The sequence below is a fragment of the Canis lupus genome, chromosome 13, assembly GCF_048164855.1.
Source record: "Canis lupus baileyi chromosome 13, mCanLup2.hap1, whole genome shotgun sequence".
In the NCBI taxonomy this organism is placed as follows: domain Eukaryota; kingdom Metazoa; phylum Chordata; class Mammalia; order Carnivora; family Canidae; genus Canis; species Canis lupus.
In genome coordinates this window covers 23,944,934-23,957,281 of record NC_132850.1, presented here as the reverse complement: position 1 = coordinate 23,957,281, position 12,348 = coordinate 23,944,934, and the positions used below count along the sequence as shown (strand labels likewise).

Genomic DNA, 12,348 nt, shown 5'->3' with positions numbered 1-12,348 from the left:
CTCCCAATGGCTAAATTGGGTGATATCAAAGAATAGGGAAATAGATCCCATTTAGGCATGTCATTGCATTTCAATATCACTGGGTTCTTAATGGGTAAATATTCTTGCAAGTGATATTGTTGCATTAGGATAGAAACTACTCTTTCAACATTATTGTCTGTTTCCCAATAGATGATCAAATGGCTAATGAACAAACTATAAAGCATTTGAGAAGTGTCATCCTTTTTTGTTAAGCATTTCAAAATGCTTTCCTTATATTTGTAAAACCCATGATATAAAGGTTTTTGAATTGAAATTTTAGGTTTATTAGATCTTAATTTTTTTAAGTTTGAATTTTTTAGTTTAAATCCATTAGGATTTTTATATTAAAAACATCAATTATTATGAATTATCAAATAAAGAGCTCACTTAATCGATTCTAAAGGCATCGATTATATCTTAAAACTTGCAAGTCCCTCTGCTGAGCACTAGAAGATGCAAAAAGATAGGTGTTTTCATAGATTAAAAAGAACTAAAGGAGTGTTTTTTACTAGAAAAAAGCAATTCATTCTAAATAAAAAATTGGAAGATTTCTCAGAATAAATATAAAAGTTAAATCTGATTCATTTAATAAATATTTCCTAAGTTCATACAATACCTCATACATGATTCTAAGTAGTGCTAGTATAGCAATAACAGAGCCTGAGCATCGCCAGATCAGAAAGGGACACCAACCACTGGTTAGAATGAGCACCAAGTGGATATGACCAGTATAGATCCACAGATGCAAACCGGTAAATGTGGGACCAGGTCTGAGGACAGATAAGGCCATACAAGGATAACATTCTGATTTATTTTCTTAATAATATTTAACTTTGATGTCAAATCAAAATTTCAAAAATTTCTAATCAGGTCTACAATGGTTTTTATGAAAATTTAAGTTGTGCTTTATATAGGACCAAAAATTCAATCAAGTAATTGCAATTCTAACGTATATATGCCAAGAGATAAAAAAAGAAAAGATTTTACATACAAAAGAGATAGCTGGTTCATGTACCAGGGTCTTATTTTATTTTTTATCTCTTAGGACACCTAAAAAAAATGCCATAATCATATTAGATCCCCAGTTAATAGCTACTGCATGAACAAATGAAAAAATGTAAATGGAAAATAAAATTCCTATTTTCAACTGGAAACTATACTTACATGATGCCTTCTCTTTAAAAAGGCCTGGAGTGATCATAAAATTAAAAAATAAATTGCCATGAATACTACTCCTTGGCAAAGAGAAAATGCTTCTACTGGTCATATTGGCCCCCAAAATAAGGCCACTCTGTCCATAACTTGCCAGCATGTACGGCCCTTCTCCAAGCCCTAGTTAAATGCAAATAAGAGATTATAAATTGGCATGGGAGATTTACAATTCGAGCTGTCATTTCAATGGGATTACATTTTAATAACAAAGAAATACTCCAAAAACTTTGGTGCATTTAAGTATTCATCATTAATATAATAAGTGAACTTAAAATTTACACAACAATATTTAGTGGAATATTGAAGTCCTTGCTTGCTGACAACCACACAATAATAAAATATTTATATTTTTAGTAAATGCCATAAAATGAACATGAAGATATTATACACGGTCTTGGCATTAAAGAATTATTGGAATAAGCTCAACTGTAACCTCTGAACTCTCCTACTTTTTTGTTTTCCTTCTACAGAATCACAATTCTTTATTTCTACATTAGCTTGATCACACAGTGCCCAGTATTTAATAAAGGAAAAATATATCAGTTCTGAATATCTGAAGAAGACTAATGGGTTTTAAAAATCTATTAAATTATTTGGGATGACTTAATTTAACAAATTAAAAATGGTCATTTGAAATTAGTTTCTTTTCATGACCACTATCAACAATCTCCTCAATTCCATATTCCCCTTCAATCATCAATCTTCATCGCATTATTTTTTTTATAAACTCCTACTCTCCTTGTCAGGTTAATGCTTTTTCTATTGTTTTGATCACAAGAAATAGATTCCCCTGTCACTCCACTGAATTGATCAGTGTCTCATGGGGGCTAAATACGCTGTGTTCACCCTCTGAATATGCCAATATAGTATTATAGATGACATGAAAGAACCGGTTTGAAGAATCCTATAACACTTCAGAAAAAAGAACCATCACTAGTCCTGCAGCAGGCTTGTTGACAGAAAGCAAAATGTACCAAGTAGCAAAAGGTAGAAAATCAATATTCATAGAAAATTCTGCTTCGGGATCCAAAGGACTGCAGAAGGAATGCCAGAAAGTACAAAGGCACAGATGGAGATTTTTGCAGCAGAACTGTGTGAGGCAGGAATTCTTAAGTAAGGAAGTTACTGGAGCATTTTTTTCAAACTGATGTCTGTGTCCATGGTGTAGAGCACATGGTAACAGTGTGTAGTGATCTTTCCTAGATTGGGATGTGTTAACCGTACACGAGGCAGCGTAGCATGGAGGTCAAGCCCCTTGGTTCTGAATGCAGATCACTTACAGATCTCATTTTCCTACACTTTTTGGCTAAGTGACTTCGGCCAAGTTATTTTAAACTCTCTGGTCCTCAGTTTCCTCCTCTATAAAGTGTTAATAATAATAATACCTTACAGGCAAATTTTGAAGCTTAAATTATAAGTAAAATAGTTAAAGATAAAAGCTATTGCTAATATTACTATTATTAATATGAGGGAAGCAGTCACAGTTTAAGCATGACATCCAAAGGATTGATGTGGAGTGTGTGTGTGTGTGTGCACACGTGTGTGTGTAAAGTCCTCAACAAGAGATATTTTTGGCTTATATTTTCTCTAACTACCACTGAATTTTTTTAACGCTGAGTTTTTTTTTTCCTCCATCGAACTTCCATGAATGTAACAAAAGCAACCAAAAACTAAAATGTCAATTTTCTTTTTAATCCATTTTCTCTACTTCTCTAAAATTATCTGGCTTTCTTTAGGTATTTATAGCTGACAGATTTCTCCCTAGCTCAGTAAGGCACCAAAAATGTCTTTGATTAGTTGCCTTGGGTTTTGTAATGGCCTAGTTTTCCCGTTACTATTAGTCTAATTTATCCCATCATGAGTCCAGAATTTGTCCAGTCACTGACAAAATGAGCACTGTACTGGATCATCTTACTCATTTGAATTACGTTTACATGGCTATGCCTTCCTCAATAAGTAGGTCGGGCAAAAAGCTGGCTCAAATTCTGTCAATATATGGCATTTTCACTGAGGATATAACACTGTCTCTTCTTATATCTATGACTTAGTTCTAGGTAACACTTCTTCTTAGACTTCTCACTGCAAATTTAGATGCTTGGTGGGGCTAGGAGAGATCCATTATACTGTTTGATAAATAAATTCTCATTCTGGTAATATGTAAATAATTATTTTTTGCCTTCAATGATGATGAAATAAATTCCTTATATTATAATCACACTTACAGTTTGTTTGACATCTATGACGTATCTGTGAATAATGTCTATGTTTATAAATAGTGGTAAAAGATAAGCATTTGGTACATGCTTTTCATCCTTTTTACCTAAAAAAATTAGCTAACTTCATTCATCAACTCATTCATGTCACACAAAAACCATTTATTGAGGGCTTCTTAAATGCTGATAACTTAGTTACACATTGTTGTTATTTTAACCCAAGTACTTAGAAATTTAGATACATTTTAGAAAATAAAGGCTTTCATTGAGTTATATACCAAATTAAGAACTATTTCTCAGCCATGTTGTTCAAAAACTTTTAATCTAAAAATATATCCCATAGAATGCTATAGTAATAGTCTTTATTTAAATGTCACATACCTTCATTGTAATATTCACAGTCAAGTGCTACAAAATAAAAGAATAAATATTAGACTATATAAGAATCTGACCACTTGTCTGAAAGTATGCATAATATGGTTACATGTTTATCATGACCAAGTGAAAGAACACAGAATGACATCATTATTCGAGAACTTCCTCTGAGCAAAGAGGATTCCTAAAGATGATGTATTGTAATTAAATTTCATAAGATTTTATAGGTAGGCAAATATATCTGCCTATTTAAAAAATGTGAACTGAAAGTGTTAAAATATTTAGATGACTTGCCATCTACATAAGTGAATAAAAAGTTTATAAACTCAAATCTGAAAGCAAATTCAAAACACCTTTTTAAAAGATCTGTTTCTTAGAATCAGAACAGTGAAATTCACAGCCATAAGGGGAATGAAGTCATAAACAATTTGAGGACGGTATTTAATTTATAGTTCAAATGTTAAAGTGACAACCGTCAAACAGAACAGAAAATCTTACCTCGATTTTTATTTTTATAAGTCCTTTAACTAAACTACAATTTATCTGCATCGTCAAAGGAATCGAAAATTTAGTTATCTTAAAGAAATTCTATTTGCATGAATTCCATGGTATTTGTCCTAAGGTAAGACAATTTAATCTCCTTATAAGGTTCCCACCTGACGATGTTCTAACTGGGGTACTCACAACAAATAGTGGACGACCTCCAGTGAACCGATACCCCTTCCTGACAACATTTGTATGCGTACGCTGCCACACTTGTGCATAAACATTCACAATCCCCACCGAGATTACAGTTACACGTATCTTCATGGCAATTTTTGGCAAAAGAAGTAACATCAATCTGAAAATGAAATTTAAAATAAGTTAATTTCAATAAGCACTAACTATAATTGATTAAAATTCAACCTTTCAAAAGAAAACTAACTGGTAGATTTTCTTTTTTTTTTTTTTTTTTTAAACTGGTAGATTTTCAAAATTTGGTATTATCAGCTTAACACTGCCACCTAGAGTTCTCAATATCTCAAACCTATATATGGACCAAAGGGGAAAGGAATTTATCAGGCAAATGTAAGATCAAAGAACTAGCAAAACAGGTAATGGATTTAACAAAAAATATAATTTCAACACCTGCAATATAATAATATTTCGATGTTTTGTAGAATCTCATTGTTTCATTGCTAGCATATGCACACGGCATTAAAAGAATTTTCTGTCACCAACTGTACTTTTATTGATCTTTCTGAATACCTTAAAATTTTTTCAACTTCTATTGGGGCCTAAAATTATTATGTTGGGAAGGCATTCAGAAATTTATATTTCTGAATGAATCACACTCCATCTTGGTATATGCTTTTAAGACCATTTTAAATGTGCCACCACTAATACTTTTAAACTCTACGTTGGGTTGAGAAGAATGCCCATGCAGCAATATTCTCTGAAGAAAAACAAATACTTATGGCTTTGCCCAATCATTTCCTGCTTTGAGGATGTATGATGTATGTAAAAAAGCTTCATAACCTAGAACAGAATATTACCAATACTATGTACAAATGTCTGCTGTTAAATAAGATGGAGTGAGGGAGAAAATCAATCAACTAAATGTATCACTTCCTCAGAAAAACAAACGACCAAATCTGTTTTCCTGCCAATGGTTAGTCCACCTGAAAAGCCAACAGTTAGCTAAACTATGTCCCGTCCATCTCTCTAGTACATACAGCAGTACTCACGTAAATATGAAAGTTTAGTAAAGTATCCATTTACCACATTGCGACAAGGAGCAAAAACATCACTGTACAAAATGGAGCACTCTCTCTTGGCATAAGGAAATTTGTTTTGATGTGCCTCACAGGGTTTAAATAATTCACTTGGGGTTTCACACTGTTGAAGAGAAATAAGGGAGAAGAGGAAGTTTTCAAAGGGGTGACCACTGCCGCTGAAACCAGAGTCAAGTATTCTGACTCCATCCATTACAATCACATCTCACATATTCTCATCCTTTTAGGTTTTTCCTAAAGCATCTGTGCTCAGCCAACTCAATAGTCTGTATTATTTTTGAAAGCAATTAAGCAAACAATGAAAATTCTGGCCATATTAGAGAGTAGAGGTCAACAATTTTTAAGTTTGGCTCAATGGGGGCTCCTGGGGGGGATGCTCCCCGTTGGTTAAGCATCTGCCTTCAGCTCAGGTCCTGATGCCAGGGTCCTGGAATGGCTCCCCGGGGAGCCTGCTTCTCTCTTCCTCTGTCCCTCCCCTGCTCATGCTCTCTCTCACTTTGCCCTCACCCTCTCAAATAAATAAATAAAATATTTTTAAAAACTTTAAATTTGCCCTCAATGCAGTCACTAAAAAATTGTATTGAGCAAATGACTCTCTTTCCTTTCATTTTCAGCTCTCTCATTCCTGTCACAGCCATCCTCTGAGGAGTTACACCTACACACATGTCTCCAGGCTCACCTGTCACGCACTCAGCAATTTGGTCTCTGCCTCTTCTAATCCACCTCCCTGAAACCGCCCTGGAAAGGAGATCAATGATCTCTTCATCAGAGTTGCCTAAATATAAAGGCAACTTTATATTTTTTATTTTGGCCTTCACCTCACTTGACCTTTATATTTCGGTCTTTACCTCACTTGACCTTTCCCTACCTTTGACTCTGTTTATTACTTGGCCTTTCTTAAATGTCTCTTCTCTTTTTCTTCTTATGACCCCATTTGCTTCTGTGTTTCCTGCTAATTCATTAGCTGTTACTCCCCATTTTTCTCCCCCTTCCCGTCTGTGCAAAGCTTGGTCCTCAAGCCTCTGTTTTTCTCATTCCGCATACTTCTCAGGGCTTCAACAACCCGTATATCCTAGTAACTGCCAAAGCCCTATTTCCAGCCCAAATCTCCTTCCTGCATCTCAAAACTTGGCATCTCCACGTAAATTTCTCTGTCGTTTCTCCCTCAATGCATCCTAGCCTGTACTTATCTCTACACCACTGTCCTGTCCCCACTATCCTCCACCATCCCTCTTCTCTTTGCCACCATCTAACCAATAAGCCAGGAAGGTGGGAGACTTTCTTGAATTCTCCAGCTTCCTAAATGTAATCTTTCAACAGATGCTGAAGATTTTAATCTTTAATGCCTCTCAAGTTTGTATAGTTTTCTAAATCTTAACTGATGTATCATTATCAGCTGGATTATAAGAGCCTCCCAACTAGTTCAGGATCCTAGCGCTCATACCTTGCAGCTCTATACTTTGCATTCCAGCCTTTGCCTACTACAAGCCCTCCAGAACTGCCATATTGTATTTTTTGAAATTCTCATTAGGTACCCGTCCTCCTGACACCTTCTCATGGACTTCTCCCTCCTTTGCTGCTACACTATTTCCCAACATCTTCACTTTTCTGGCTCCTGTAAGTCTTGTAGGATTCAGCACAATGGCACTTCCTTCAGGAAACTTCCTTTGACTGTAATGAAGGCCATGCTGTGTTCATCTCTATCAAAGCACCTATCTCCTATTCCCATGGTTAATTCTTCTACCTCAACTACGAACTTAGACTCTAAATTCCTAATGACAAAGGCTGTGCTTTAATCATATGATGGGTTTATCATATGGATTTAGATGGAAAGCATCTAAGTGCTAAATTGAACTTCACAAATGAAAAACTTTTTTTTAAAAATTTTTTGTTTTGGCCATTAGGTATGAATAAGAATACACATCACAGGGAGTCTAAAATTCTTTGATACTCCACATATTTAAGTATTATTATAAATTGGTTATTCCTTAACTCATTTTAAAAGGACAAATGTAAGAATTTGTTGAGAGACTTCTAAATGCAACAAGATATATGAAAGCCATAGTAAAAAGGATTTTGTATCTCTCTATAGACAGTTCATATACTAATAAAATGTTTATACTTTTCAGCTTAGGCCATACTGAAATATGCTCCTTAAATTTTACTAAATTAGGTGAATATTTTCTCCCATCCCCCTTTAATGCTTTTAAAGAAATTTTGATACATTAGGTAAAGTGGTAAAGCAATTAGCCAAATAGCAACCAACTGGAAAGCTGTAGTGTGGACACCACTTTCAATTAGAAAGAAAAATAGGCTAAAAAGGAAAAGGAGTAGAAAAGAGTAATACTAATTTCTGATTTGACTCTGTTTTCTGAGTTAGCTCAGCATTTCTCAAAGTGTGGCCCATAGGACACTATTTCTTTGAGAATTAATACATAAAAACAGATTATGTGTTAATAAGTTAGTAAAGCCTTCATATTCATCCCTCCCTTGGATACTTATAATGCCTCAAGAAATCCTTCAAAAAAATATATGTCTAACCTAATTGATTCAAATTTGTCTCAAAGGTAGTTGACCGCAAATCCATAATCCATTCCCTATTCATCACATACACACACACACACACACACACACACCCATCCCTGGAGAACAGATGGTAAGAAATTATGCCTTCATTTATTCATTGCTTTGAGTTGGCGAAAGGTACATTATTAGAAATAGAAATACATTGATAAAGCATTTGCTATGGAAGGAAAAGCATGAGATTAAAAGACATGAATCTCAATGACATCTCTGCTTCTTTCTGGACATATAATATTAGGCAAGTCATTTAACCTTCCTGAGCCTCAATTTCTTCATCTATCATACAGAGGCAATATCTTTTACATTACAAGATTGTCACAAGCATTACAGGAGAAGGTAAGTGTGAAAGTAATTTGTCAGTTCTAAATTACTATACAAATATGACACAAAATATTATCTAAATAAATTTCCTTATAAGAATAAAATGATTGAGGCAAAAAATATACCAAAAAAATATGTTAAGTTCTATTATATATATATTCTACTTACCTGCCCTAATGCCCAACTATCTCCAAATACCTGGGCATTTCTCACTTCCAAGTTATTGGAAGTGGTCATATCATTTGAAGTGCATTTGTCAAAGTTTCCACATAATCCTGATAGCTTGTTCTAAAGTGAAAGAAAATGATCATGAAATATAACATATTCCATACTCACTTCAACATTTAAGGAAGGGCTCATTCACTAAAAATTTTAAAGATTAAAAATAGGCATTTTAACAATTTCCACAACCATGTAAATATGTTTCAAGATGACATAATTTCATATCTACTTAATTATATTTATTTAATTATATATATACAGTTATTTTAATTTCTTAACAATGTTTCGCCATCTCCCAAATTTTATCTATCTACACTTACCATTGCCTTAGCATTGATACAAGTAATAATGTAAGTAACTTGCAGAAGTATAATAAAGACACTACTGTTTATGTGCACACGTACACATATGTGTTTTGTACATATTCATATACATATACATTTTTAATGACGAAAAACCCATCTCTGGATATGCTTGAGGTTTTGCAACCCTATAAATATTGAAACAGTAAAAATAATAAATTTTTCTATAGGTCATACTTTGAAAAGCTAAAACATCCGAAATATAACTTCTAAAGAAAAAGTTAACCTTAATACTCATGTATCATGTCACCATGAGACTCCATAAATAAAAACCATATTTTTAACTCCATGATTATAAAGGTTATTATAAGTTTTGAAATGGTTACTGGAAGTGCCATATGAATTACTCAATCAACAATACCCACTGCATTTTCTCAAATAATGTGAAATACTTTACTCTTAGAGGCAGAAGATAAACCAAAAGTAGGAAAAAGAATGACCTTCCTAAAACAATGAAAATTCCCCTTAAAACACTGAAATTAAATAAAAATGAATGCTCTCTTCATATACTGAAGAATAGAATGCAGCCCTTAGCTAATGGTGAAGGAAGCAAGCCATGTCTTCAGCAAAACTGACATTAACCCTGGGATTGCAACTGTCATGACTTTTTATCATACAGCCTCTGCTCTCAGAAGCCACATAAATTATCCAAAGACGATGCCATTTCCATCATTGGTCACCCAACTCTTTAAGGCAGCAGTAAAGGGAGAAAGGTAGAAGAATAATTGGTTGATTCACTTCCAAAGAGTAGGGAAGAGAAGATACATAATAACGAATTGCAGAGAAACATGGCTGAAGAAGTATGGCAATGACTAAATTTTTTAATTTGCATCAAAGAAATGCAAGAATCCAGCAAACACCTATCAATAGATATATGGGCTTGGGGTTAAAAAAAATGACTTCAATATACTTGTCATATACTTGTTTTCAATTTACAACATATTAAAATCTTTAAAAATATGTATCTTTTCCATATTTTTATAAGAATATGTTGTAACTATCCCAATTTTTCCCTAATTTGCCACAGATTATATCAATGAGTCTCAATTTCAGTTTCAGATAAACTGGATTTTTAAAAATATATTAACATTTCAAAAACAACTTTAATATATAAATTTCAAATGTTTAATAAAATTTAAAATAACATATTTAATAATATTTATACAATGTTTAACAGAAAATAATATTTAAAACAACTTAAAATATAAGTTGCCAAAAATTCTAAACAGTCCAGACTGAATCTTAAACCATGAATGAATAAAACAAACTAGCACATCCATATAATGGAATGCTACTCAACAGTATAAAGGAGCAAACTATTAATTCATTCAATAGCATGGATGAATATTAAATAAATATTAAATTGTAATATTAAAATATTAAATATTTTGCCAAGTCAGAGAAGCCAGACTTCTTTAATATTAATTTTTAATATTAACATATTTAATACTAAATATTTTGCCAAGAGGTTGCATAAAGGCAAAACTATAAAGATGAAAAATAAATCAGTAGGAGTTGACAATAATGGGGCAACATGGGAGAAATCTGGGAGTGGAGAGATCTGTTCTCTATAGAACTCTGATGGTAGATAAACAACTCCATGCATTTTCTAAAATCCATAGAACTCTAGACCATAACATTTTTTTTACACACATACACTGTATGCAAACTTAAAAAAATCCAAAATGTGGAGGAAAAGGTGGAATGCAGAATGTAATAAATGAATCTTACTGTATTACAAACATATCGCATAACCACACTGAAAGGGATGGGAAGAAAGAAGCTGACCTAAGTAACTTTGGAAAATTGGTTACTCCACGGTTAAAGTCAAAAAGGACTTTACATAACACTATAATTGGTAAAGTTTTTTTCACAGGGTTATGAGTTAGAAATTCTGAAAATATAACTTGTTTCTTAAAGAAAATATCAATTATTTTATTTCCATAAAACATCAAAAAGTAAATGTAACTTCATTTCTTACATCTCATCTGCATTAGCCTACCAACTAGATTGACCTACCTTCCACTGGGGTCCAGCTTTGATATGAATGGTTGTCTTTTTATCCCAAAGAATAGTGATATCACTCTCTGGAAAGTATATTACTATGTAGAACCCTGCCTTCCAAAGCTGGTATGTAGGTTTATTTTCCAGAAAAAAACCTGATCGTTTCTTTAAAAAAAAAAAAAAAAGGAAGAAAGCAAAAAATGAATTCCTTGTTCACTAACCAAAGTGTAAACATTAATTAATATCCACCAATAAGTATCTATGTACTGATATTTTTGCTTGGCTTTGTATTTTCTGAATTCTATAGTAAAAGAAAAAGCAAATGTATAAAATATGTTTGAATTAGGAAATACATAAATTGGTAATAAGACACAATATGATAGATGGGCTCAATATGGATAAATAAGCAAAGGGAAGAAGGTATTTCTTCTATAAAAAAGAGCATAAACAAAGGCACAGACATAGAGTACAGTAAGGGGATATAGCTGCAGACTCATAAATTCTATGCTGATGATAATACGATTGAATGCTAAAAATGTATGATGCTACCTGCATAATTGAAAAACAAAAACACAAACTTTGTATTCCTCTCTCTCCCTGTATATATACAGGTAAATAGATTAATAGAAAGATACATCTATAGATAGAGATATATTATCTACATATAGACAGATCCATCTATCTCTATCTATCCATCTATTCTAGAAAGACAGAGAGAGAAAGGGGAGATCAATTTCCATTAAAGGGACTTGGAAAGGTTTCTTGCAAGGAGTGGGGTATGAATGGGTCTGGAAGAGGCATAGGAGGGTATACACAGCTGGAAATGAGAATGGAGAAGAAATCACTCTGAGCAAAAGTAATAACTTGAATAGAGACTTAGGGGCAAGAAAGTTCAAAATTTGTTCAGGACTAAAGAGAGCACCAAAGGGTTAGAACACAGATTCCATGACAAGCGCAGTTGGAGACCCAAGTTATTCGTACAGTCAAGGGCTGCTAATCTATGTGCAAAATGCATTCAATAAAAGCTTTTGAATAGGAAAATGATAGACCATGTTTATGTTAAAGGAAAGTCATTTGTGTGCTATAAATAATATCAGAGAGAAACTAGAGGCAGAATCTGTTGGAAAAATTTAGAGTACATTTAGCCTAAAGAACAAATATGCAATGTTCCTTATGAGCAGGGGCCATACCCTGTAAAACATTACGTTAAGGGACGCCTGGGTGGCCCAGTGGTTGAATGTCTTCCTTAGGCTCAGATGG

The 12,348-nt window shown here is 33.3% G+C and overlaps 1 protein-coding gene across 3 annotated transcripts in view; it reads right to left on the bottom strand.

Annotated features, from left to right (window-relative positions):
• OTOGL (otogelin like) overlaps positions 1-12,348 on the bottom strand; it is a 131,750-nt gene that overhangs the window by 48,482 nt on the left and 70,920 nt on the right. For all 3 annotated transcript variants that reach the window (XM_072772890.1, XM_072772892.1, XM_072772891.1), the window contains 6 exons: positions 11,104-11,253; positions 8,669-8,788; positions 5,583-5,699; positions 4,506-4,662; positions 3,828-3,854; positions 1,186-1,353 (listed from right to left, as the gene is read on the bottom strand). In XM_072772890.1, the coding sequence (XP_072628991.1) occupies positions 1,186-1,353; positions 3,828-3,854; positions 4,506-4,662; positions 5,583-5,699; positions 8,669-8,788; positions 11,104-11,253 (739 nt within the window). The remainder of the gene's footprint in view (positions 1-1,185; positions 1,354-3,827; positions 3,855-4,505; positions 4,663-5,582; positions 5,700-8,668; positions 8,789-11,103; positions 11,254-12,348) is intronic.